Source organism: Triticum aestivum, chromosome 5D (genome assembly GCF_018294505.1).
Source record: "Triticum aestivum cultivar Chinese Spring chromosome 5D, IWGSC CS RefSeq v2.1, whole genome shotgun sequence".
Lineage (NCBI taxonomy): Eukaryota > Viridiplantae > Streptophyta > Magnoliopsida > Poales > Poaceae > Triticum > Triticum aestivum.
Genome location: NC_057808.1, coordinates 116,936,092 through 116,963,717, shown reverse-complemented (window position 1 = coordinate 116,963,717; position 27,626 = coordinate 116,936,092). Strand labels below are relative to the sequence as shown.

At 43.6% G+C, this 27,626-nt stretch overlaps 1 protein-coding gene, 4 non-coding genes and 1 pseudogene across 5 annotated transcripts; 4 read left to right on the top strand and 2 right to left on the bottom strand.

The window, feature by feature from the left end:
• Window positions 1-7,879: 7,879 nt before the first annotated feature.
• On the top strand, window positions 7,880-7,961 carry LOC123126945 (small nucleolar RNA Z159/U59). Its single transcript, XR_006462146.1, has one exon. It is a non-coding gene; the product is annotated as a small nucleolar RNA Z159/U59 (small nucleolar RNA).
• Window positions 7,962-8,350: 389 nt separating this feature from the next.
• LOC123126947 (uncharacterized) lies at window positions 8,351-8,446 on the top strand (annotated as a pseudogene).
• Window positions 8,447-8,522: 76 nt separating this feature from the next.
• LOC123126470 (small nucleolar RNA snoR137) lies at window positions 8,523-8,668 on the top strand. Its single transcript, XR_006461713.1, has one exon. It is a non-coding gene; the product is annotated as a small nucleolar RNA snoR137 (small nucleolar RNA).
• An 887-nt stretch (window positions 8,669-9,555) lies between these two features.
• Window positions 9,556-9,640, bottom strand: LOC123126954 (small nucleolar RNA Z159/U59). Its single transcript, XR_006462148.1, has one exon. It is a non-coding gene; the product is annotated as a small nucleolar RNA Z159/U59 (small nucleolar RNA).
• A 5,103-nt stretch (window positions 9,641-14,743) lies between these two features.
• Window positions 14,744-14,828, top strand: LOC123126955 (small nucleolar RNA Z159/U59). The gene has a single exon (XR_006462149.1). It is a non-coding gene; the product is annotated as a small nucleolar RNA Z159/U59 (small nucleolar RNA).
• Window positions 14,829-16,719: 1,891 nt separating this feature from the next.
• LOC123119782 (trafficking protein particle complex II-specific subunit 130 homolog) lies at window positions 16,720-26,302 on the bottom strand. The gene is made up of 21 exons (XM_044539706.1): window positions 26,054-26,302; window positions 25,186-25,415; window positions 24,879-25,060; window positions 24,454-24,637; window positions 24,245-24,335; window positions 22,734-22,894; window positions 22,250-22,339; window positions 21,963-22,124; window positions 21,673-21,734; window positions 21,494-21,584; window positions 20,793-20,944; window positions 20,465-20,681; window positions 19,688-20,233; window positions 19,279-19,491; window positions 18,696-19,080; window positions 18,523-18,613; window positions 18,360-18,444; window positions 17,978-18,161; window positions 17,469-17,749; window positions 17,276-17,366; window positions 16,720-17,172 (listed from the first exon to the last, which is right to left on the bottom strand). Exons 1-21 carry the CDS (start codon window positions 26,115-26,117, stop codon window positions 16,997-16,999), a joined length of 3,738 nt encoding a protein of 1,245 aa, XP_044395641.1. The 5' UTR covers window positions 26,118-26,302; the 3' UTR covers window positions 16,720-16,996.
• Window positions 26,303-27,626: the final 1,324 nt, after the last annotated feature.

Genomic DNA, 27,626 nt, shown 5'->3' with positions numbered 1-27,626 from the left:
CAAAGTAGATGACGTCTAACTTGTTTTTGCAGGGCATGTTGTGATGTGATATGGTCAAGACATGATGTGATATACGTTGTTGTATGAGATGATCATTTTTTGTAAAAGTTATCGGCAACTGGTAGGAGCCTTATGGTTGTCGCTTTATTGTATGAGATGCACACGCCATGTAATTGCTTTACTTTATCACTCTGCGTTAGCGATAGTTGTAGAAGCAATAGTTGGCGAGACGACCACGATGCTACGATGGAGATCAAGGTGTCATGACGGTGCTTTGGAGATGGAGATCAAAGGCACAAGATGATGATGGCCATATCATGTCACATATTTTGATTGCATGTGATGTTTATCTTTTATGCATCTTATTTTGCTTAGTATGGCGGTAGCATTATAAGATGGTCCCTTACTAAAATTTCAAGGTATAAGTGTTCTCCCTGAGTATGCACCGTTGCGACAGCTCGTCGTGTCGAGACACCACATGATGATCGGGTGTGATAAGCTCTACGTTCACATATAACCGGTGCAAGACAGTTTCGCACACGCAGAATACTCGGGTTAAACTTGACGAGCCTAGCATGTACAGACATGGCCTCGGAACACTGGAGACCAAAAGGTCGAGCGTGAATCATATAGTAGATATGATCAACATAGAGATGTTCACCATTGAAAACTACTCCATCTCACGTGATGATTGGACATGGTTTAGTTGATTTGGATCACGTGATCATTTAGATGACTCGAGGGATGTCTATCTAAGTGGGAGTTCTTAAGTAATATGATTAATTGAACTTAATTTATCATGAACTTAGTCCTGATAGTTTTTGTATATATATGTTGTAGATCAATGGCCCGTGCTACCGTTCCCTTGAATTTTAATGTGTTCCTAGAGAAAGCTAAGTTCAAAGATGATGCAGCTACTACACGGACTGGGTCCGTAACTTGAGGATTATCCTCATTGCTGCATAGAAGAATTATGTCCTTTGATGCACCGCTAGGTGTGCCACCCCCTCCAGCAACTGCGGAGATTATGAATGCCTAGCAGTCGCGTGTTGATGACTACTCGATAGTTCAGTGTGCCATGCTCTACGGCTTAGAATCGGGACTTCAAAGATGTTTCGAACGTCATGGAGCATATGAGATGTTCCAGGAGTTGAAGTTAATATTTCAAGCAAATGCCCGAGTTGAGAGATATGAAGTCTCCAACAAGTTCTATAGCTGCAAGATGGAGGAGAACAGTTCTGTTAGTGAACACATACTCAGAATGTCTGGGTATCATAACCACTTGACTCAACTGGGAGTTAATCTTCCAGATGATAGTGTTATTGACAGAGTTCTTCAATCACTACCACCAAGCTATAAAGGCTTCGTGATGAACTATAATATGCAAGGGATGGAGAAGACTATTCCCGAGCTCTTCGCAATGCTCAAAGCTCCGGAGGTAGAAATCAAGAAGGAGCCTCAAGTGTTGATGGTTAACAAGACCACTAGTTTCAAGAAAAAGGGCAAAGGAAAGAAGTGGAACTTCAAGAAGAATGGCAACCAAGTTGTCACTCCCGGGAAGATGCCCAAGTCTGGACCTAAGCCTGAAACTAAGTGATTCTATTGCAAAGGGATTGGTCACTGGAAGCGGAACTGCCCCAAGTATTTGGCGGATAAGAAGGATGGCAAAGTGAACAAAGGTATATTTGATATACATGTTATTGATGTGTACCTTACTAATGCTCGTAGTAGTGCCTGTGTATTTGATACCAGTTCGGTTGCTCATATTTGTAGCTCGAAACAGGGACTACGAATTAAACGAAGATTGGCTAAGGACGAGGTGACGATGCGCGTCGGGAATGGTTCCAAGGTCGATGTGATCGCCGTTGGCACGCTACCTCTACATCTGCCTTCGGGATTAGTTTTAGACCTGAATAATTGTCATTTGGTGCCTGAGCATGAACATTATATCTGGATCTTGTTTAATGCGAGATGGTTATTCATTTAAATCGAAGAATAATGGTTGTTCTATTTATATGAGTAATATCTTTTATGGTCATGCACCCTTGAAGAGTGGTCTATTTTTGTTGAATCTCGATCGTGGTGATACACATATTCATAATATTGATGCCAAAAGATGCAAAGTTGATAATGATAGTGCAAAATATTTTTGGCACTGCCGTTTAGGTCATATTGGTGTAAAGCTCATGAAGAAACTCCATGCAGATGGACTTTTGGAATCACTTGATTATGAATCATTTGATGCTTGCGAACCATGCCTCATGGGCAAGATGACTAAAACTCCGTTCTTCGGAACAATGGAGCGAGCTACTGATCTATTGGAAATAATACATACCGATGTATGCGGTCCAATGAGTGTTGAAGCTCGCAGCGGGTATCGTTATTTTCTGACCTTCACAGATGATTTGAGCAGATATGGGTATATCTACTTAATGAAACACAAGTCCGAAACATTTGAAAAGTTCAAAGAATTTCATAGTGAGGTTGAGAATCACCGTAACAAGAAAATAAAGTTTCTACAATCTGATCGCGGAGGCGAATATTTGAGTTATGAGTTTGGCCTTCATTTAAAACAATGTGGAATAGTTTCACAACTCACGCCACCCGGAACACCACAGCATAATGGTGTGTCCGAACGTCGTAACCGTACTTTATTAGATATGGTGCGATCTATGATGTCTCTTACCGATTTACCACTATCGTTTTGGGGTTATGCATTAGAGACAGCCGCATTCACTTTAAATAGGGCACCATCTAAATCCGTTGAGATGACACCGTATGAACTATGGTTTGGCAAGAAACCTAAGCTGTTGTTTCTTAAAGTTTGGGGTTGCGATGCTTATGTGAAAAAGCTTCAGCCTGATAAGCTCGAACCCAAATCGAAGAAATGCGTCTTCATAGGATACCCAAAAGAGACTGTTGGGTACATCTTCTATCGCAGATCCGAAGGCAAGATCTTTGTTGCTAAGAATGGATCCTTTCTAGAGAAGGAGTTTCTCTCGAAAGAAGTGAGTGGGAGGAAAGTAGAACTTGATGAGGTAATTGTACCTTCTCTTGAATTGGAAAGTAGCTCATCATAGAAACCGTTCCCGTGATGCCTACACCAACTAGTGAAGAAGCTAATGATAATGATCATGAAACTTCAGATCAAGTTACTACCGAACTTCCTAGGTCAACCAGAGCACGTTCCACACCAGAGTGGTATGGTAATCCTGGAAGTCATGTTACTAGACTATGACGAACCTACGAACTATGAAGAAGCGATGATGAGCCCAGATCCCGCAAAATGGCTTAAGGCCATGCATGAAATCTGAGATGGGATCCATGTATGAGAACAAAGTATGGACTTTGGTGGACTTGCCCGATGATCGGCAAGCCATAGAGAATAAATGGATCTTCAAGAAGAAGACTGATGCTGATGGTAATGTTACTGTCTATAAAGCTCGACTTGTCGCGAAAGGTTTTCGACAAGTTCAAGGAGTTGAGTACGATGAGACATTCTCACCCGTAGCGATGGTTAAGTCTGTTTGAATCATGTTAGCAATTGCCGCATTTTATGATTATGAAATCTGGCAAATGGATGTCAAAACTGCATTCCTTAATGGATTTCTTAAAGAAGAGTTGTATATGATGCAACCAGAAGGTTTTGTCGATCCTAAAGGTGCTGACAAAGTGTGCAAGCTCCAGCGATCCATTTATGGACTGGTGCAAGCATCTCGGAGTTGGAATATACGCTTTGATGAGGTGATCAAAGCATATGGTTTTATACAGACTTTTGGAGAAGCCTGTACTTACAAGAAAGTGAGTGGGAGATCTATAGCATTTCTAATATTATATGTGGATGACATATTGTTGATTGGAAATGATATAGAATTCTGGATAGCATAAAAGGATACTTGAATAAAAGTTTTTCAATGAAAGACCTCGGTGAAGAGGCTTATATATTGGGCATCAAGATCTATAGAGATAGATCAAGACGCTTAATTGGACTTTCACAAGGCATATACCTTGATAAAGTTTTGAAGAAGTTCAAAATGGACCAGTCAAAGAAAGGGTTCTTGCCCGTGTTACAAGGTGTGAAGTTGAGTCAGACTCAATGCCCGACCACTGCAGAAGATAGAGAGAAAATGAAAGTAATTCCCTATGCTTCAGCCATAGGTTCTATCATGTATGCTATGATGTGTACCATACCTGATGTGTGCCTTGCTATAAGTCTAGCAGGGAGGTACCAAAGTAATCCAGGAGTGGATCGCTAGACATCGGTCAAGAACATCCTAAAGTAACTGAAAAGGACTAAGGATATGTTTCTCGTTTATGGAGGTGACAAAGCGCTCGTTGTAAATGGTTACGTCGATGCTAGCTTTGACACAAATCCGGATGACTCTAAGTCACAAACCGGATACATATTTACATTGAATGGTGGAGCTGTCAGTTGGTGCAGTTCCAAGCAAAGCGTCGTGGCGGGATCTACGTGTGAAGCGGAGTACATAGCTGCTTCAGAAGCAACGAATGAAGGAGTATGGATGAAGGAGTTCATATCTGATCTAGGTGTAATACCTAGTGCATCGGGTCCAATGAAAATCTTTTGTGACAATACTGGAGCAATAGCCTTGGCGAAGGAATGCAGATTTCACAAAAGAACCAAACACATCAAGAGACGCTTCAACTCCATCCGTGATCAAGTCAAGGAGGGAGACATAGATTTGCAAAATACATACGGATCTGAATGTGGCAAACCCGTTGACTAAGCCTCTTCCACGAGCAAAACATGATCAACACCAAGACTCCATGGGTGTTAGAATCATTACATTGTAATCCAGATTACTGACTCTAGTGCAAGTGGGAGACTGAAGGAAATATGCCCTAGAGGCAATAATAAAGTTGTTATTTATATTTCCTTATATCATAATAAATATCTATTATTCATGCTAGAGTTGTATTAACCGGAAACTTGATACATGTGTGGATACATAGACAAAACACAGTGTCCCTAGTAAGCCTCTACTAGACTAGCTCGTTAATCAAAGATGGTTAAGTTTTCTGACCATAGACATGTGTTGTCATTTGATGAACGAGATCACATCATTAGGAGAATGATGTGATGGACAAGACCCATCCGTTTGCTTAGCATAATGATCGTTAAGTTTTATTGCTACTTCTTACTTCATGACTTATACATATTCCTTTAACTATGAGATTATGCAACTCCCGGATAACGGAGGAATACCTTGTGTGCTATCAAACGTCACAACGTAACTGGGTGATTATAAAGATGCTCTATAGGTATCTCCAAAGGTGTTTTGTTAGGTTGGCATAGATCGAGATTAGGATTTGTCACTCCGAGTATCGGAGAGGTATCTCTGGGCCCTCTCGGTAATGCACATCATAATAAGCCTTGCAAGCAATGTGACTAATGAGTTAGTTGCGGGATGATGCATTACGGAACGAGTAAAGAGACTTAACGGTAACGAGATTGAACTTGGTATGAAGATACCGACGATCGTATCTCGGGCAAGTAACATACCGATGACAAAGGGAATAACGTATGTTGTCATAACGGTTCGAACGATAAAGCTCTTCGTAGAATATGTGGGAACTAATACGAGCGTCCAGGTTCCGCTATTGGTTATTGATTGGAGAGGTGTCTCGGTCATGTCTACATAGTTTTCGAACCCGTAGGGTCCGCACGCTTAACGTTCGATGACGTTTTGTATTATGAGTTGTGTGATTTGGTAACTGAATGTTGTTCGGAGTCCCGGATGAGATCACGGACATGACGAGGAGTCTCAAAATGGTCGAGAGGTAAAGATTGATATATTGGATGATAGTATTCGGACACCAGAAGTTTTCCGGAATGTATCGGGTACATATCGGAGTACCGGGGGGGTTACCGGAACCCCCCGGGGAAGATATGGGCCATATGGGCCGTAGGAGGGAGGCAAGCCAGCCCACAAGAGGTGGCGCCCCCCAAGGGAGGAGTCCGAATTGGACTAGGGGAGGGGGCGGTGCCCCCCCTTTCCTTCTCCCTCTCCCTCTCCTTCCCCCTTTCCCCCTCCGATAAAAGGAAGGGGGGGGGGCGAATCCTACTAGGAGCCCAAGTGGGACTCCTCCCACTTGGGGCGTGCCTAGGGCCGGCCTCCTCCCCTCTCCCTCCTTTTATATACGGGGGTGGGGGCGCCTCTTAGACACACAATTGTTCCAAGCCGTGTGCGGCGCCCCCCTCCCCAGTTTACACCTCCGGTCATATTCACGTAGTGCTTAGGCGAAGCCCTGCATGGATAACTTCACCATCACCGTCACCATGCCGTCGTGCTGACGGAACTCTCCCTCGACACTTTGCTGGATCAAAAGTTCGAGGGATGTCATCGAGCTGAACGTGTGCAGAACTCGGAGGTGTCGTACGTTCGGTGCTTGATCGGTTTGATCGAGAAGACGTTCGACTACATCAACCGTGTTAAACTAACGCTTCCGCTTTCAGTCTACGAGGGTACGTGGACACACTCTCCCCCTCTCATTGCTATGCATCTTCTAGATAGATCTTGCGTGAGCATAGGATTTTTTTGAAATTGCATGCTACGTTCCCCAACAAGCGAGCATCATCAGGAGCCTCGCGAGCCCCCCCCCCTTGCGAGGCCGCCTCTCAAGGCTGCCCCCGAGGCCCTTCGCTGGGCGGACTAGTCAAGGATGGCTCAGTGGGGTCGCGTGGTCCTACGTCTTCACGTGGTTGACGCTCGCCACGACGAGCGGCGCTAGAGGCGGTGCCAGCGGGCGCGGATGAAGAGGCTTTCCTCTTTTGTGTTAAGAGAGCAGGGACAGCGCGCCGGTTCCCGAAGCAATCCCCAAAGGTTTCCAGTTCGGTGCAAGAAGACCAAGGCCCGAGACTCGCCAGGACGGAGGTTATCCCCGAGCCCACCAGCGCGTCACGACAGGAGGCTTTTGCAGGCGAAGACTACTTTTATCAGGATAAGCTGCAGTCCTGCCCCTCTTCAAACTGGCCGTTGCGGCAACCCTTCCCGCCTTGCGTTTTCGGGGGAAGAGGACCAAGTCTAGTATAAGAGAGGGCAGGCTGCCGCCATAGTAGGGGAATCGAGCCCAAGCTAGCCAGAACCCACCTTTGTACTCACTCTCATCCTCAAGCAATCCCAACCAAGCAGGAGTAGGGTATTACACCGGAAGGTGGCCCGAACCTAGGTAAACCGCCGTGTCCACTGTTCTTCTTCCTTAGCTCGAGCACGCGAGAGTGTCGTCTTGAGGTAGAGTAGAGCGAAGGAACCAGCGCACCCCAAAGTTTGAACCTTTTGGGTCCCCGGAGCCCCAATTCCGACAGTACCATGGAAAAAATAATAATCGAACTCATTAAAATGAAATAATAAATGAAAATAGGAAAAGTACAAAATCCACCCTGCGTAAAATATGACTAATATTTAGCAAAACTAATTTTCTTATATGTGTTCATTTTCATCTTACAGTGTTGATCATGTATTCGTCATACTTGATCATAGTTAATTAGTTAACCAGTTCCACCCTAAAAAAAAAGGTTAACCAGCTCGGTCGTGTGATACATCTGACGGCAGCTGAGAGGCGCGGTGGAGAACGAGACGGTGTGGCCAGGTTTCGCAACGGGAAACACCGTCCCCGCCGAGATCGAGACCAAGATCGGACGGTGCAGATTACGTAGGAGGTGCAGCCAACCGGCCCAACCCTAACCGGGAGCCTATAAATACAAAACAAATCCTCCTTCCTAACCACCCAGCAAACCCAGCCGCCAGACCCAGTATCTCTCTTCCTCCCATATGCATCTCCGCCCCTCCTTCTCGATCCGACTTCGATTTCGCTCAGCTGCGCTTCGATTTGCTTTTGTTTTTTCTCGCCCTGCGCGTTCTCCGGTGATGACCCAAATAATACTTTCGTTCTTCTGAAATTCACAATGTGGAAGAACTGGAGACCTGAACTGAGGAGACTGCATCTGGTTGCTGTTTGATTTTTCGTGTACATATTTCGTTTTCGTTCTTTCCTATGGATCGGAAGTTCCTGTTCGCGGATCCCGGTGATGACCTGTGATGTTAAAGTAGTGGCCTGATTCATACGTTGATGAGATCCATATTATCACCCAGAGGGATCTGTGCCAACAAGCAACCCGATCTGTTGCTCGTCTGGGGTTTTCGTTTTTTGCTATTTGGTCAAGTTTTGGACTCTGCTTCGGCCTCCCGATGACTGGACAAATTTTAAGTTTCAGCCTTGTCTGAAAAATACCAATCTGTTGATACATATATGCAAATGTTTCTGAGGGACCATCTCTTTTGGAGATTCTTTCTTTTGTTCTATCTTGTGCTAGATCTAATGCTTAAAGCTGTCCGATGATGATGAAACTAAATACTTTCGTTCTTCTGATGTGCTATCTCATGGCGCGGTGCGGAAGCAATTTGGAGACCTGAACTGAGGAAAAGCTTGATTATTTTCAGTTTTGTTGTGCATTTCAATTTTTTCTGCTTGCATTTTGCGATTGAAAAACTGTTGTTTTTGTTGCTTCACAACTGGAAGGATGGCTTGTTCATTACAGTTTGGTCATCCCGTAGAGGGAAGCATAGACGGACGGAAACACCGGCCAGCATTAAACAGCATGACGCTCAATCAAACCGCGTCGTGTTACCTGTCTTCTGGCACATCTTAACGCAAACATGCATATTCTTAGTTTTTTGAGATTCGTGTGCCTCCATCTCCTCCCATTTCCCCTTCCTTCCCCGACCTCCTTGTCGCCCGTGTGACCTGTCTTCTCTGCATCCAGCCGCTGGAGTTGAGGTGTTGCCCCTGCATACGGCTCGGAGGTGGGAGGTGGTTGGCTGGTGGCTGAAATGAAAATAGAGGAGGGAGGGGTGGCGGAGCTGGTGGATGGATATGCGGTGGTGGCGGCAATGAGGCAAAAGTCTTATTGTAAGACTTTTGTCCCGTCGCTGCCGTCACCTCCTATCCATTCCTCAACGCCGCCGCCCCTCTCTCTTCAATTTTAGCCCTCAGCCAACTACCTCAGTTCCCAACCGTCTGATCTGGAGAAACGCAATGCATCCATTTCGGCGGAATAAAGCCAGCTTGACTGTTAAATGCAAATCTGTGTCATCAAATTGATCAAACTAAATACATACTTTCGTTCTTCTGATGCGCTATCATAGCAGGTGTGGAAGCGATTTGGAGATCGGAACTGTGAAACGCTGAAAGATTTGAGTTTTTATAAAATTTGCTTCTCTGAATGATGCGCTAGGGTGTATGATTATAACAGTTTGTATCCTGTAGAGTAACGGTAACTGCAGCCAACATTAAACTCGAGCAATTGTCTTCTGGCACATTTTTAACATCCTCGTCGCCTGCTCCTGTTTTTGTTTCTTCTTCGTCGCCTGCTCCTGTTTTTGTTTCTTCTTCGTCGTGCGCTCCTGTTTTCCCTTCCTTTCCCGACCTCCTCGTCGCCCGCTCGCCTGCGGTACCCCATTTGTCTGCATCCAGCCAGCCGCTTGTGTCGAGGAGATGCCCCTGCATACAGCTTGGAGGTGGGCGGTCGTTGGCCCTTCCTCAGTTCAGGTCTCCAAATCACTTCCACACAGTGCTATGAGATAGAACAGAAGTATATAGTTTGATCATCACCGGACGAAACTAGCTTTGATTGCTCACACAAAGTAAAGTTACCAGTGAAGGAACCAAATTACAGATCAAGCATCAATTTGATAACACTGATTCGCATGAACTGTCAAGCAAGCTTAATTCCGCCATGAGTTGGATCCAGATCAGACAGCTGGTGGACAAGAGGTTGTTGGCCATGGAGGAGGGAGGGATGACGGCGCAGAGGGAGATGTGAGTGGCGGCGGCGGACAGGACAGAAGTCACAAAATTTAGAGACCCTAAATTCTGGATATCTGTCGCATCTAGCACCGCCACCCCTCGCCCTCCTCGATTTCATTCGATCTACTGCTGAGGGACGTCGTTCCTGTGTTACCGTTCGCTAGCCATCCGACGGTAGCAGGTAAAAACCAGGGAAACAGAGCCGAGAAGCAGCGAACAGCCATCAGCCCAGAACAGATGCGGCCCATCTTCAAGAAAAAACACCCACCCCTTTTACTCCTCGTCGTTCGCTCGCCATCGTCATGACCCTGCCTAAACCTAGCACCGCCGCGGGTGATTGGGCGTCCGCCGCAGCCATTGCCGCACCAGCGCCGGAGTGCGGCGGCCGCCGCCGTCCGCATCACTAGGAGGGCGAGCGACTGGCAACGCCATGGCCGCCACCACCGCATGGCTGCACCACGCCGTCGGGCTCGCGGCCGCTGCAAGTGAGCGCCGCGTTGCTGAGCGCAAGTAGACGCAGATGAAGGCTGACCAACACAAGCCTGGAGTGCGACGCACCCTGCGGTGGAACACTGGAGGAGGCATCAAGTAGCTGCAGCAGGAGCCAGCCAGAGCCTGAAGTTCAGTTCAGTTCAGTTTAGAAACTGAATCTGAAGGAGGCAGGCAGTAGTTGAGCAGCAAGAGCCTGAAGTGGAGTTTCAGTTTTAGTCACTTAATTTGTATTATGTGAGGAAACTACAAGTCAAATTGATCTGAGACTGTGTATTAATGTTCTAAGTGAAAGCAGATCACTGATGCTTGTCAAAATGCTCATTGATGATCTGGGTTCTGTACCGCTAGGGGTTGGCCCCTGTACCGAGCTTGTATTTAGACTCTCTTTTCTACTATCAGAAAGAGCAGTGCTCCTGTTAATATTTTGAAAAAATGGATAACAAAATTTGAGAGCATATGATGTTGTGCAATTGTGAGCATATTGGTGAAATAGGAATTATTGTAAGCATGTGGCAAAGGAGATCAATTAAGCTATCAAACTGAACTGACTAAATTGAATATTGACAGCAAATTAATGAAACCATTGTAATATAGTGCAGGAGAGAAGAGATTAAATAAATTAACTAAAAGACACTGATTCATAACACTAAATTAGTGCATCGGACAAAAGAGATCAACTAAACTTAAATAAAGTGAATTACGGCCCAAACTAAACACTTGACAGTTGCTTGCTTCTTTAGCACATGGCTTCCAATTCCAAGAACAAAGTGCATCACCTGTGATTGGTCCCTGTAAATTAAGTAAAAACGTAAGTTCTTTTTCACATTATTATATCCCGATTTGTAAAGAGATTATATGATTAGTATTACCATCAGCAATTGAGTGCAGCTAAAATTGATATTGTAATCAGTACTATATGCCCCTTTGTCCCCAGAAACACTATCATCTATGATATGTGCTTGTACTTGTGCACCAGCATTACATGCCCCTTCACCAACCTCTTGCATCTTGTAGGAAAAGAAACTTCATTGGAAACATGACTATTATTTAGCAACATACCATAGAAATATGTGCCGATTGAACATATGCACCATCATTACATGCCACTTCCCCAACCTGTGATGTAGCTTTGCTTTGTCTCTTTTTCCTAGCCTTGTGCTTCTTATCCAACCAATTTCTTTTGCGTTTTGAAGTTTTTGTTTGAACCTCCTTTTTCTTTAGGCGTGCAGTACTCAACAAGTCATTTGGATTTGGTGCACTAGCATCTGCAGAGACTATACGTGCATCCCCAGAAGTGCTTGTGCATCCATTGATTATTTCTTCAACTTGCTTACCAAGGATGTCAAGTGTGTTGTCTACTAACGTGGTTGCTTCTGGAAAGTTAGTCGCTCGATGTGCTAAATTGTGGAATTTGTGAGACACAAATCTGTAGCTAAGCATTGCAGCCATATTTGGATTTTCCATTACGTTTCTTCCCATGTTATCTTTTATAGTTCCACTCCTTGCTTCCTTCGTCCATCGCTTTAGCACATATTGTGGTGGTAGTGACTTGATATTCATCAAATCAAGAACCTTAAGAGCATGGGCACACAATATCCCAATTCTATCAAATTGCCGCAGCTGCACACAGCTGTTTCCTTCAAAGGATCACCGGTAACTCTATACTCCTACTAGATATTCATCATTACCAACCAAAGCCTTTGTGCAAGCTGCCAAGGATCTTTCAAATTCACCTTGAAAAGCTTCAAATATAACATGTGTATATAGCTTGCTAGCTTGCACCAACATTGGTGGTGGTCTCCTCATACATAGTTTAGGCAACTTCTTCCTAGAATCAAATTCTGAGTCCAGCTCATTATTCCTTTTTCCTTGCACCACCCTTTCAAAATGCTTAAAGAACCGAATGATATCAAAATCAGATTTGAAATGGATTTTCAAGTCATTGTTCAAACTCTCACTCAATTGTGTACTTCTCATTCCTAATGTGAAGACATCCTTCATATAACATTCAACCCATTTTTCTTTCACCTTGTATATACTATCCAACCAAGTTTGTTTGCTCACCTTTTCTCTCATGAGGTCAAATTTTTGTTCAAACTCGATCATGTCTTCGTACTCAAACATGCATGCGCTAAAATCTGATAGAATACTTGGCTCTTCATTCTTCTCTGTTTTCTTTCCTTCATTCTTCTTTTTTTCTTCCCTTCATGCTTCTTTTGTTTCTTCCCTTCATTCTTATCTTCATTCTGCTCTCCATTCTTCCCTGCAGTCTTCTCTTCATTATTCTCTTCGTTCTTCTCCTCATGCAGATGTTTGATAGCATTTTGCATAATGTGAAAAGTGCATAATCCATGCCATGTTTCTGGAAACACCTCCCCAGCTGCATTTCCCATTGCAGTATCTTGATCCGTATAGAATGTTTTAGGATGTTGTCCATTATGGGCTTTGAGAAAGGTTTTAAACAACCACTCGAAGGAATCAAACGTTTCATCATACATGAGAGCAGCACCAAAAACTACAGTTTCTCTCCTTGTTTGTTCCAAAAGTGGTGTCAAAACTAACAACATCACCCAAATGTGCGTAGTCCATGATCATTTTAGCATCAGCCCAAAATATATTTGCTATTTGCTCTTCACAATCCATTTGCAAGGCATATTGGAATGATGGGTTTTCTGCAACTTTGTCTTGAAAATACTTAAGCATGCTACCTACTTCGCCATATGCCATCTCTCGTTGTCGCTTTGTCCGCAAATAATTCTTGCGATCACGAAGGGTGTAGCTAAGATTGAGTGGTCCGCCAACTTGGCGACTAGCCAACTCCCCCAATTCCAGCGGCATCTGCTGTGTCGATTTCAAAAGATTGTACCTCTGAAATTTTCCTTTGTGACACCATTAAGTGCAAGGTCTCTGGCAGATGTAGTGTGTGATTGTGTTCCAAAGACAACTCAGACACTTTTAAATTTCCCTTCTTTCTATCCTTTTTAGATTCATGAAGACTTGACATTCCGTTCTAGTTTCAGCTCTAGGGCACTTTGTTAAATGATCCCTTTTGTCTTGCGATCGATGTCCCTCGTTTGCACAAACAAATCTGCATGAGGTACCTTTTTCTGACCTCAAAACCTTTCTGGCCACTGTAGGTCAGCCAAAATGCCCAAGCCTCATCCGAGTTTCTAAATTCCATGCCAACAAGAGGTACCAAACCAGGAAGTATAGCTCTACAATGAAAAAAACAACATGAGCAAGGGACATGTGAAGTGCAGAGCAAATATTAGAACCAATGTAAAAGAGAACATAGAATGAATAGTTGTCATTGGGGACATGAAACAGTTCGTGTAAACTCTTGTTAAAAATTCTGAGACTCAGGCCAAATAGAATAAGCAAGGGAGCAATAGTATTTGGACAACTTAAATTTGTCTGATCTCTCCTTAGAAATAACATACATACTGGGTGTTGTATCACTTACGTATTGGAATCATGGCGTACTGTGCTTGCCTCTCCTTCCATCTCAATCTAATAATTCAACTAAGTAATTTTTTTCATGACAAAACGGAAAGCTAGATCCCGTTCACAGCAACCTGATAAGAAGATGGATCTATTTCAAAGCAATCTGATGATGGAAGTTTGATCAATTTCAAAGCAATTTGATATGGGAAATTAATCAACAAGATAGATAGAGAAAGAATAATAAGACGTACTCACATGATTGAAGAGCAGAGCAGCTCGTCCCTTCAGCGATCGATTCCTTCGTGGAACACGCCCTTTTCCGTCAGTCTATTCACGGGATTGAAGAGCAGAGCAGCTCGTCCCTTCGGCGATCGTTTCCTTCGTGGAACGCGCCCTTTTCCCGTCAGTTTGGCGCCGTTTCTTTGTTCTCGCGCCCTTTTCCCTGGTCTGGCGCAGTTTTCCCTCTCCCGTCCCATTGGACTGGGCTGGATCATTCTCGTGGGCCGACCGTGAGCTCTGTTTCCCTTGATTTTACCTGCTACCGTCGGATGGCTAGTGAACGGTGACACGCGAACGACGTCCCTCGGCAGTAGATCGAAGTACGTCAGAGGATCTCGTTCCGATTGGCTGGTGGCTGAAATGAAATCGGGGAGGGAGAGGGGTGGCGGTGCAGATGGAGGGGTGGGTGGCGGTGCTGGATGCGACAGAAATCCAGAATTTAGGGTCCCTAAATTTTGTGACTTATGTCCTGTCCGCCGCTGCCACTCACATCTCCCTCTGCGCCATCATCCCTCCCTCCTCGATTTTAGCCCACGGCCAACAACCTCTTGTCTCCCAGCTGTGTGATCTGGATCCAACTCATAGCGGAATTAAGCTTGCTTGACAGTTCATGCGAATCAGTGTTATCAAATTGATGCTTGATCTGTAATTTGGTTCCTTCACTGGTAACTTTACTTTGTGTGAGCAATCAAAGTTAGTTTCGTCCGGCGATGATCAAACTATATACTTCTGTTCTATCTCATAGCACTGTGTGGAAGTGATTTGGAGACCTGAACTGAGGAAGGGCTGTATGATTTGAGTTTTAATCAAATTTGCTTCATATGGATGAAGGGCTTGTTAGCAGTTTACTCTGTATGTAGAGTGACATCAACTCTGGCTAACATTAAACAGCTCTTTGAGCAATACACAATAAACCCGGGCAAAATATACCCCTCTTATGGTTCTGAAAACAATTAATTTGACTAACAAAATGTTCTAAAATCTTGACAACTACAATTTTGTGACCAAATTAAAGAGTTGAAATGGGAGTGAGAATTATTCACAGTCAACCGTATGCTTATTGACAGTTTGTGGCGTGGCACGGGAAAGGTCTTCTTTGGACTGAAGTATTTTCACAGGGTTCTCACGGGATATCAATCCTTAGGATTGTTTCCTATGGAACGCATTTGGATCACAGGATTGGGCCATTAAAATTCCTCAGGGTTGGGTCGGCAAGGAGCTGATTCCAGAGGAATTTATGCATGAGGCCTGACCTTTGGAAAAGATCCATAGAATTGCAATCAAATCGTTTTGCAAATCGATCCAAGGAAGCCCTTACTCATCAGCCGAGGGAAATGTGTAAGGAAGCTGGCCATGATCCAACCATGTTACATTTCGAAATAAGCAAAATTGAACAAAATAAATGAATTTCATGCAAACGTAATTTACAAATGGATGAAATATTGAAATGATATCTCCAATTTTTTGTTGATGGGACCTTGTATGCGTGGCTGGCCTTTGCCATTTTTCGTTGTTGAAATCAGAGTGAGATCCTTTAGTGGCACCTTGTAGTCACAACGCGTCCGTTTTATGTCAAACGTCCAAACCGCTTCGTGGACCCGATGAATGCGTCCATTTTGTGTCCGGGTTATGCGAAAACAAACGTCCAAACCACTTTGTGGACCTGATGAACGGTTGTGGGTGGTTTGAGAGATGCACTAAGCTGGCCATGCTTGGCAGTAGGGCTAATTGTGCCTTGATAATTTTTGACATTGTAACTTGCAGGCATAAGTTGTCTTTGTGGCTTGTAGATACGATGAAGAATTGGCTAGGCCTCAACATTCAAACGAGTCATTTGGGTTAAGCCCGAGCGCAAGGTCAATGAAGAAAGCTCAAGCCTCAATGGCTTGGAACGATGGAAACGTGCATGCCTTAAGCATAACATCAGAACTCATATGCGCTCTGGCTTTGTAGATAGGTTGTCTAGATATAGTTATGCTAGGTTTCTCCAACGGCAGCGTGGTGCGGGCAACCAAGTCACGGAATATTTTTCTTTTTGAAAGGTTGTTAAGGAGAATAACAAGGTTTTAAAATGTGCCCACGCAGGTCCGAAGCACGGGGAGTGATCCCCCGGAATTATTATTAAGGAATAAGGTTATGGCGTGGAGGATGCGGTAGTTACGAATGCCGGAAGCCGGTGAAGGCGTGCAGTGAAGTTTTGTCTCTTGACTCGTTCCTCATTGCAGCGACGCTCGTTGTTGCGAAGCCCCTGGGGGTGTTGTGCAGGTGGTTCCGTTGAGCTGGAGACCTTTCTGTAATGTCCATTTTTCACATGGGTTCTTGTACTGCTGAAAAATTTAATAGATTGAGCGGTTCTTTCACGCAAAACAAATTGCATGTCTTAACCATCCATTCCTTACAATGATTGTTGTTGCAACAACAAGAGGAAGCGCAATTCAGAAAAAAAGAACTGGAGGAAGCGGCCAATTTGGGATTGGCGAGCAAACTTTCTGATTGCATAGTGTTGTCAGCCATCAAAAGCTTAACGAAGGAGCTTCTTCTGCTTGCTGAAACGAGAGCTCCTTCCACTTGCTTCATTCGACTTTCCTCGAAAACAAACCGTCTAGTGAGTACTAGCAGCGACTAAGAAGAAAGCAAGCAGCTGTAACGCTAGCATTTTCAAAGAGAGACAGCACAAACGCAAATGTTAGGGTTTACCCCCAACTCATTACTCAGGGCAATGCAAATGTTGAGGGTTAAACCCCCAGCTCATCACGAGAATTCGGATTCGCACCCAGTCAATCAATATACACCGTGCATGTAACCTATAGAAAAAAAAAAGAATAGCCTCCAGGCAAAAACAGAACACCTTGTATCTCAAATGGTGGCCGCCTCCATGCAAAAACAGAACACCTTGTATCTCAAATGGTGACCTCTATAAGTAGCTAACGTAATGGCACGGATGGCTCATGAATCAAGCCGGTATGCAGTAGGAGGTGCTGAGAGTGGGAGGAAGCACGCACACCAGGTGGGGACCTGCCGGATTGCAGCTGATATTCGCATCGCCTACGTCGGGCAGGCCTAGCTGGGGCGGGTGCACGTACCCCGACACCAGCGGGACACATGTCACGGCGATCTCGATCCTTGATCCTGTGGGTGAAATGGATGCCTACCGTTATATTGGTGCACACGATAATTGTGAATTGGTGCTAAATAAAGATGGACTGAACCGCAGATGTGTCTAGATCCTGACCTTGTGCTTCTGAGAATGAAATGTGACCGCTTTTCCTCCCAGCAACCATCCAGTTCTGTGGATTAGCGTCCACCTGATAAAGTATTTCATCCTGCGAAATAGAATTCGAGCAGTTAGGAAGAAAGTTTCCAGTGGCATCTGCATAAAAGTGATGCCTACTGGGACGCAAGAAAGGAATGTTCTGCAGACTTACGTCAGACAGAGATGCTTCCTCCAGGTCCTTCAGCCTTTCAACCCGCCATTTCATGTTGACTAATTGACCAACCCTCAGGCAATCGGTAGAAAACGGAAGGAATCCAACTGCCAGGCATGGATCTAGAACAGGGCGCTTCAGTTTGAGTGAAATCTTGAATAGAAGCTCTTCAGAATCATCAGGTTTAACAGGAACTGGAGAGTGTGCTCCGGTTGCTCGGTCACCGGATATCCCGTATTTAATATGCAACATGCTGTCAGCCTGTTCCAGCTCATCTAGGTCTGAAAATGTGAAAGTTCAAATGGGTGATTCAAGTTTAAGTTGGAAAATGGAGTTTACGTTGGACATTTTTAGATGTTCATTGTGGCCACCAAACTATAGTTTTCGTGGTTAGCTTTGCCATAATGAAGTATACGACTCATAGTCGTAGCAAGGAGTAACAGGACGTGAGCAATCATCCATTGCAAGTCAGCTTAAGATGAGAAGTGGACTTCCTAGAGAAGACATACCTTTTGTGCCACTTAAACGTATCACAAACAAGATTCCAGCTTTGGAAGAAGGAGCAATAACCAGAGGGAACAAACTCGAAGTCGGACGTCCATCTCCCTTGCCTAGGTGCTCAAATCCAGCTTGTAGGTCCAATGATACATCCTTTACATGCAGAGTAGCCTTCACTTCAGAATGCAATATTACCTGGACACGAAATAAAACATAAATTGGGATCCAATAATCCAAGAGAAATTAATACCAATTGATGCATGCATTTGTTCAAATATGTTATTAGAGCTGCCAGCATTGTTGCTGACACCTAATACAAGATGAAGAGCATATTTTATGTGCCTTTTTTTGACAATGTATCAGCTAACAATTGTGCAAACATGAGAACTGTACCTGCAGAAGTAGAGTTCCATCATTGCACTTGTCAACAACACGTGTGCTCACATGGAATGGATTAGTGAAATGTACGGCAATGGTCCTGGAAAGCAATCACAATGGTATTTCTTTACTTGGCATATCTAAATAACGAAGTGAGAGCACAAATACTTGAGGGTACCTTTCAAATATTTGATTATGGAAAGCTCCAAATTCAAGCTTGAGAGCAATCATTCTCATCCCATCTACTATGCTATGTTTCTGAGGGGATGCTGAACAAATAAAGACAACAAAAATGTCAACTGACTGCCTGAAACACACTACTATACCTGATGTTATCTGTTTCATACGAACCTGGGGATGTTCCCTTTGGAACTGTATCGTCGATAGCACGAACAGGGAACCAAACAAGCGTTGTCACGTCACTAGCCCAATCTGGCAGTTTTATCTTCCCATTTTCGATAGGAACCTTCTCAACCCTTCCAGTATCAGTGGGCCTTGATAATACCTTGGAAGCATCAATAGGACTAGAATGCTCCCCATCGCTTCTGTAACTTTCTATCTCAATCATCTGAGACTCCTCAATTTTTAGTTCAGCACCGGCATCTATATGCAGTATGCCACCTTTCAAAGAATAGTCTATAGGCTTGACAATCAACCCGATCCACTGGAGTTCATTCATAAGCAACGCAGATGATACAGCAGGAGTAATATCAACCAAAGCCCTCGGTTTTCTCACCTAGAGTGAACGCACACACACAAAAAGTGAGACAGACCCGATAGAACGCGCACACACTAAATATAAGAAAGGTTTATCCTGTTATTTTAAGTGTGCCTATTTATAATTTTGAAAATAATGCTAGCTGACTTATGGCAAGTTGACATGATTCACCAGGGCTGATTTGTCATAATACTCCAGCTAATTTTAATGCATTACCTTCAAAACAGGTCTTGTTGGCTTCTCAAAGCTCATGAATTCATCAGTGTCCACTGGACCATCTTGAGAAAATCCATGTGATCTGAATGACAGCTTGCCAATCTGTCCAGTGAGAGCGCCCAACACATAGGAACCTGGCTTTTGAGGAGGAATGTCGAAGGTGATAATATTTCTACCTGGTACAAGAACACGTGCATCTGTACTCCTTATTGCCTGCACGACATGGCATCATTCATTGATTAGGTGACTGCAAAAAAACATATGTGCAATTACTTCTGAAAGTTGTCCTACAATGATGAAACTGGATTTGAATTGGAAACATACTAGTGTATCAGACTAAACAAGAAGTCTACATCCCACAAGGAAAAACCAGAAAGTAATTGATAATGTAACAGCAAATTAACTGTACCTTAAGACCTTCATCTGCACTAGAGAAAGCTGACAATCTTAAACTGAGAGACTCAAGTGTTATGTCATCTGGGAAGCCACTCCAGACTGCTACAGATAGTGTACCAGGATCGCCATCACATAATTCTAGTGGCGGAGCAGGATTTCCAGCGAATGTAATTAATGATGAAACATCAAGGGGTACAGGATGCCTCATTTCACTGTGAGCAAGCCGAACAACCTCTGACTGGAAAGCCTGCCGCTCTTTAGATGAAAACAAGCTACTCTCAAGAGACAGTAACTTCACACAGGAAGCCAGATAACCAGCTTCGTCTTTAAGAATCTTCTGGCATTCTGCAAGATCAGGAAGAACATCTGCCAACAGTTCTTCCCAGCCTTCTGCAGAATAGAGAGCACACACTTTCTCATAGGATTTTGCAGCCAGGTCATAATTCCCATGCTTAAAAAATATAGCTGCAATCTCTCCATCAAGCACAACTCCATGTCTTTTCCACCAAGAGCGGTGATAATTGTCAGCTGCGCCTTTAGTAAGCTCCATATATCTACTCTGTTAACACAGAAACAAACACTGTTGCAGTTTTTGGGAAAATTTATATAAATAACATGGTATTCAATTAGTGTCTCCAAAATTAATTAGTTCAACAAACTAATTTTAAATTAGATTAAGGGGGGAAATGAGCAGAATGGCAAAGTACAATTAAGGTATTCCAAAATATATATAACAGGATAGTAAGAAAAGAATCTATCATGACGAGCTGTGGCTGAATAAATATAATACCTCAAACTCTTCTGGTGATGAAAGTGACGTCATAAAATCAGGATCAGATATCGTCTGTTTCAATGCATGCTCAGCAGCAACATGAATTTCTGACAACCTCATAGGCCGATCAACTGGTAGAGAAGTCTCAGAGGTTGCTGGCCCAGACATAGTTCTTGTCATCAAGTTAGAAGAAGATTTGTTGGGAGAAAGTTTTGAATGTGCACCTAAACCTGAACTGTCCAGACAAAAATATACACATATATGAATAAGACAACCCAACAGTTTATGCTGAAATTCCCACTCCAGATATAAATGCATCATAAATGGGAGAAATGGCTGCCCGTACCCATCAACTGAATCATATAATTCAGACAAATTTCCAACTGAAAGAAAAGCTCTACGCCTATTAGCTTCACGTAGAAGAGAAGAAGGTTCCAATGGCAGTGGTTTCCTCTGAATGTCAAAGAGCTTTTCTCTTGCTTTTGCTTGAAGAATTGTCTGCATAAGGAGAATATTTCACAACTTTAAGCCACAGTTTGCATTAAATATGCAATATAAGCAGCTAAACACTAGAAGCATTTTCCTTTGTCCAAGACCGAGGGAAAGCCTTAAAAGAATTCCCATATTCCGACTCCAGAATTTGGCATCTCCAGTTTCTTTTTTTATTATTCTACACCCAAATGCATAATTATACTAGTGATGAACCTGAAGTTTTCGTGTATGAAAAATTGCATGTTCACAGGAACAAAAAACTGAAAATGATATTGATCCCTAACATGGATGCATGGAATAGCATTTTCTATTTCCATATCCCATGCTTCATTTCATGCCATTTCGTACAGAAAGATTCGCCTTTTGAGCATACAATATTAGAGGAAGGGGCAACTAGATTTAGTGACTGATTTCTAACATGTTGATGTCGTCACTTCGCATGGGTATGGCCCAATTAGACCACATAAGAGCGAAATAGACTTTTGATGCAAAAGAACCAAAAAATGCAGATGAAACCTAATAAGAAGGCATGATACAAAGCTGAAAAATGCTTGCCTTCTCCTTTGCCATTACTTCTGCCGACGAATCAGGCGGAATCGAAGGCCAAGTAGCTGGCTTTGGCCAAGATAGCATGCTTAATGAGGCACTGCAGGTACATTAAACATGTTAGTTCGAACGCAAAACTGGATGGAAGGGTGAATTCAGAATATAAAATAGTGACATTGATCTTATACCTGTTGACTGGACTTTTTTCTATTTCAACCCCATAACCAATCAAATAAGCAAGCCTCATAAACTGCCATATCCATCAAGAGTAATGTGTAAGCAAAGAGTTTTGCATGTTTTCAGCGAATTAGGCAAATATAGTCCAAAAGATAAGCAAAAAGGAGTCGATGGCACACTTAATCTGATTGCAGCAAGAAGCTAATAAACCAACAAAACACAAAACAGGAACTGCATTCTCTAGTGTCCATTTGAACTTCAAACCATTACAAACTGCAGACAGATGATTATTAAAACTTGCCTTAGCACGACAGAGAGAATAAAGGTCACCCTGAAGACGATAGAACTCCTTCTCTGAATCAATAGCAACAACTCCACCATCATATTGTGTACTTGTGGATTTAATTAAACCCAAACAAGCAGTTATCACCCATACTTCGCGGAAACAAAAGGGTAGTGCATTCTGAAGGAAAAGGGAAAACACATTCAGGATTAATAAACAAGTAGTATTTCGCAAAGGGTGATAGTCTTCCTAGAACATATTTAATTCTTGGCGAGGAGAAAAATAGTGAAGCCATGGTTACATACCTCATGCAAGGCTAGCGTCTTGGAAAAGCTGACAACAAAAGCATATCCTCTTGCAGCAACCTCAACTGGTCGAGACAGTTTAAATAATAACTGAAAAGGTGAAATGAAATAAATGATAATGCAATATTTAATTGTAAGTTGTCGTAGAACCATTAATAATGAATTGTATAAAAAAAATTAGCATAGATTAAAACGCCAGGGGTTGTAGTTCTATATGACAAGATCCATTTGAGCACAACAAGAGCATGCTCCTCTCCTAATTAATTAAATAAGTGTCAGTCCTTTCATGCTTGACTGCTTGTGCTAAATTACAAGTAATTATTATTGTTTCATGCTCCTCTCCTAATAGTAAACATTGTGTAACTCTAGTTGCTACAAAATAAAGCAATAAATCGAGGTACTTCCATACTTACATAAAATACTAAGCAGTTGTACAATATTGCACAAACTATTTCAACAAACGAATAATGCATTATGCACATACCTTAGCCTGGCAAGCAAATATGTATTGCCTAAACTCAAATTCCCTGAACACGTCATCCTGAACAATCTGGGTCAACGCTTTGAACCCTGGATTTAGCAGCGCAGCCTGATCATCACCAGTATCCAGTCCTCCAAATTCTCGAGGTTTCCCTGGGAGATTAACTGCATGCATGCAAACAAAATGATATGGACACTAATGAGCAAACTATCTTATAAAATACATGTACAGGAAACTTAATATTCCAAAAAAGTCTGGCGGCACGGGTAAGCTTTATGTCAAAACGTAGCACTCTTTCTTTTCTTAACATAGAAGACAAGGAATTAGTTGATGACATCACCATTATAGTATTTGAAGCAAAGAAAAGCGTGCCAAAGAGTCGACAAATAAATAGTTACTCACAGTCACCTCCAGAAAGAACAAGCAAGCTTCCACAAACAGATCTATAAGTTTATGGTTGGAAATAATGTCAATCATTATAATCATATTTGGTCTTCATGCTACTCTGTTTCATTTTACTTTGCATATTAGGTAATTTACGCATACCTAGGAGGAGTTAAGAGGGGATGTTTAGGTTTCATGCATTGGCTCATGGAGCCACTGGTCATATGCTCATCCATACATTGGCTCGTTATTCCTCAGTGTCCTAATAAGCAATGTCTAACTAACTGATCATCACTGGTCATCTATAAGAAGCTCAGTTCAATGTCTCTATATAGTAATACTTCAGAAACCTCAAGGCAAACTACTTCTAATCTACGGTCCATACTACATGTGCCATAAATGAGGAACTTGTGTTGCACTTCTGTCAGCACAAGTTATTGTTAGTGTATGGAAATGAGGACTGTTCCAGATTCATATTGGGGTCAACATTATCGGAGAAAGCAACAAGATGACACTGGCGCATAAGAACCAACTGGCTGGACACAACCGGAATCAGACCTGCAAAGGGAGAGCACTGCTGCACTGCAGGCAGATTCTACCATGACAGACTACAACTCGAAAAATACAACTCGTGTTTGAGAAGGACTGTTTGGACTCTTCTAAACTGGATTCGCTCCTAATCTCTCTCCTGGACTCTGGCCTAACTTTTCTTGCCAGGATGCCTGCCTAGTTCTCGAACTTCTGCAATGCTACATAGGTCAGTTAGCATTGCACATTTTATTCTCAAGCAATGATAAAAATCCATCTTCCCCAAATTCTCTTCGGTACCCCTATAACTCCCTTGCGCTATTTTTTTCTGTATTGCCACCAGCAGTGGCTAACCACCACCATTAGCCTTGGCTAACGTTGTCCTACCCCTACAAACTACGAAGCAATCGCATACACCTTATGAATAGATGTATGGAGTTACTCTGAGTTCATGAAAAAACGTATGACTCTTGAGTCTTGATCACCTTACACTGAACCCTGATATATTAGAAAGAAAATCCTTTGATGATGCAAGTTTAATTAGAGATGAAGCTCAAAACTCAATGCAACATAACTGCCCCAGATCAAAGTTGAAGAAAAACCTGATTCTGAATAGCATAGTTCAAGCTCATCATATTCACGGAGTGAATCTTCATGAAGATTAGTCACCTCAAACATAAATGCCAAGCTTTCCTGAACAAATAAGAGTGTAAGCTCAAGAAAGCCACACGAACGTAAAGGAACACAGTGCCACTGAGAATGAAATAAGTAACAACAATTGATAAGCACTAGAAATGGTTCCATTGCTAACCTTCAGAATAAAAAAGTTGCAGAAGTTCCATATTGGTGTGAATCGCTGCTCACTTAACCTGCGGTTTTCTTCTTCATAGAACTGGACCCTTTTATCCAATGTGTTTCTTATGCAGTCCACCATTTTCGAGTCAAAATCGTCCCAGAATTCATCATCAGGTCCATGAAGATCAAATTTGCAGCACCTATATCATAGATGGGTATTTTAAATTTGCATGGAATTAAGTATTATTTGCAGTAACATCTGAACCGAGAACCCCAAAAGGAGTTCCTTGAGAATTCATAAATGGAGGCATCCTCATACAAAATTCAATGCAAGATGACAGGTGACGGCATGTTGCAGTCAAACAACAAATACATACAAATATTCAGCACACAGATACGAGTGTTGCCAACTCCGCTATGGAGACGTGGCAAAAGAAATACCTTTCTCTCTTTTTAGTGTTGAAATCGGCCTCAAGCCTAGCGTATACTTTCTTTGCCATCTTAGTTGCTTGATCATTGCTAGGATGGGCCTTCGACACAAATACAATGAACCATTCTCTCTCATCATTTTGCACAATTAATTTGAGGCGAGGCTTAAGAATGGTCTTGAACTCATCAAGATCCTGTACATTTCATATATATGAAGAATGGCAAAAGGTCATGGTCCATTTGAAAAGTGATGTTATCTAAAACTAGAATCAGGAAGAGCAGCATGCAACATGATATTTAAAAATGTGGAGAGAAGTACCTCGCAAGTAACAAGAACAACAGTAGCATATGGTTCGCGAAACCAAAACAAGTATTGTTCTTGCGGAAATCGACTACGCAGCCTTGAATCAGTTGTCTGTATAAACTCAGCTGGTAGGTTTTCCACTAAAACGGGGTTCCTCGCCTTGTTATTGAGACAGGCTTTCTTGACTGGCAAGCGTTGCTCAAAACTATCTTTGACGTTGAGCCACAAGTCACTCACATCCTCAACTGTTACAAAAGATTATTTGCTGTATGAGAAGGAATTTATACAACAAATACACAAATTTGATCTCGCATTTTGTCAGCATGTGTGGCGAGGAGCTAAAGTAGTTGCGTTAGTCAACTTTCATTGTATACCTCCGGACTATACCAATGGGCATCTGCCAGTCCAACACTACACAGGTGCGTGCAATTTGAGAAAAACTTCATATGAAGCAGGTTTGTGCCAATATGCTGGTGAGTTATGTGGTTTCCATGCAGATTGTTTGGCCACATTGGAAATTGGAGACAACACTCATTCCCCATTAGCTTAAGCACAGCGAACCTTACTTGGCACTAATTGAGATGCGACCAGCAGGAAGCAAAACACAACCCTCCAGCCCTCACACCACCATGAATATCACTCAACAAGATGTCACAGCAAGCCCGAGACCACCATTTCAGCTATATTATCTAGAAATATCACCATTTCATCTCCAATTGCCGCCCGATCGGGCGCAACCCTCCCGCGTGGCCCCGAGATCACGCGGGCCGGCTGCGCAGATCGCGCTATGCTGCGAGTCACAGCAGCGCGCGGGAGACCGCGGTTGATGGTAGGTATGTGATCCGAGGGGTTAGGAGTAGGGTTAAGAGAGGAGGTGGCATACCGGCGATGACGATGCGGTCCGAGGAGGACTTGATGGTCTGGAACTGCGCCAGATAGTTGGCCATGGCCGCAGCCGGCGCAGGGGCAAGGAGATAGCTTCAGCGCTAGGCCTACAGCTCCATGCGGCGACCGTTCCGCCGCCGGAGAGGTCGCCGGAGAGAGGGACGAGGCGGGGGAGTGGCGAGATGCGGAGGGGAGGGGGAGTGGTGGGGGAGTTGAGTTTGGTGGAGACGACAAGGCGGCAGGCGCTCAAACGGGTTGGGTCGGGTCGGGTGCGAAGCGGGCAAGTGGCTTAACGGGGCGGAGAGGCCGTTGCGGTGGCCGAACTTCGTCAAACTTGGTCGGTCAGAGCATCTACACCCGGTCATCTCAAACCCGCTTTGGACACCTGGACTGACCACCCGATCGGTAAAAACCGACCCGAAAGCCTCTGATCAGCATCCTTCATATTCAGTTCAAATATAGGGTGAATATAAGAAGACCTAGGCGCGCCGGACATGTCCGTCACGTCGGACTGACGATTATTCCCCACAAAATCGCCCGGAAACATGGCGGTCCGATGGACGTCTCCTTCGACGGGGTGTGAATGGCACCGCCTTGACTCGCCACATGAGGCCAAATTTAAGCTGGTCGGCGTCCCCCAACCCTAGCCACATTCATCTCTTCCCTCTCCGCACCGCCAGCCCGAGCCCATCCACCTCTCTCTCGTTCCGCCGCTCTTCCTGTAACACCCACGATGCGACTATATCTCCCACGTGTCGAGGCACGACTTAGAGGCATAACCGCATTGTGGTTTTGTCGCAAGAAGGGTCATATTCACATAATCCCATGTAATGAACAAGAATGTGATAAAGAGTTGGCTTACAATCGCCACTTCACATAATACGTAATAAATTCATACATCATTCAAGATACACACGTAGACCGACTATGGTCAAAACCAAATACAAAGAAGACAACCCCAAATGCTAGATCCCCGGTCGTCCCAACTGGGCTCCACTACTGATCAACGGGAAAACAAATATATAAACGAACAAGAGCTTCATCGAGCTCCCACTTGAGCTCGGTTGCATCACCTGCACTGGTATCCTCGGCACCTGCAACTGTTTTGGAAGTATCTGTGAGTCACGAGGACTCAGCAATCTCACACCCACGAGATCACGACTATTTAAGCTTATAGGAAAAGATGGGGTAATGAGGTGGAGCTGCAACAAGCACTAGCATGTATGGTGGCTAACATACGCAAGTGAGAGCGAGAAGAGAAGCAACGGAACGGTCGTCAACTAGTAATGATCAAGAAGTGATCCTGAGCTCCTACTTACGTCAACATAACACAAGAACTGTGTTCACTTCCCGGACTCCGCCGAAAAGAGACTATCACGGCTACACACGCGGTTGGTGCGTTTTAATTAGGGTCAAGTGTCAAATTCTCTACAACCGGATATTAACAAATTCCCACCTGCCACATAACCGCGGGCACGGCTTTCGAAAGATAATACCCTGCAGGGGTGTCCCAACTTAGCCCATTATAAGCTCTCACGGTCAACGAAGGATATTCCTTCTCCCAGGAAGAC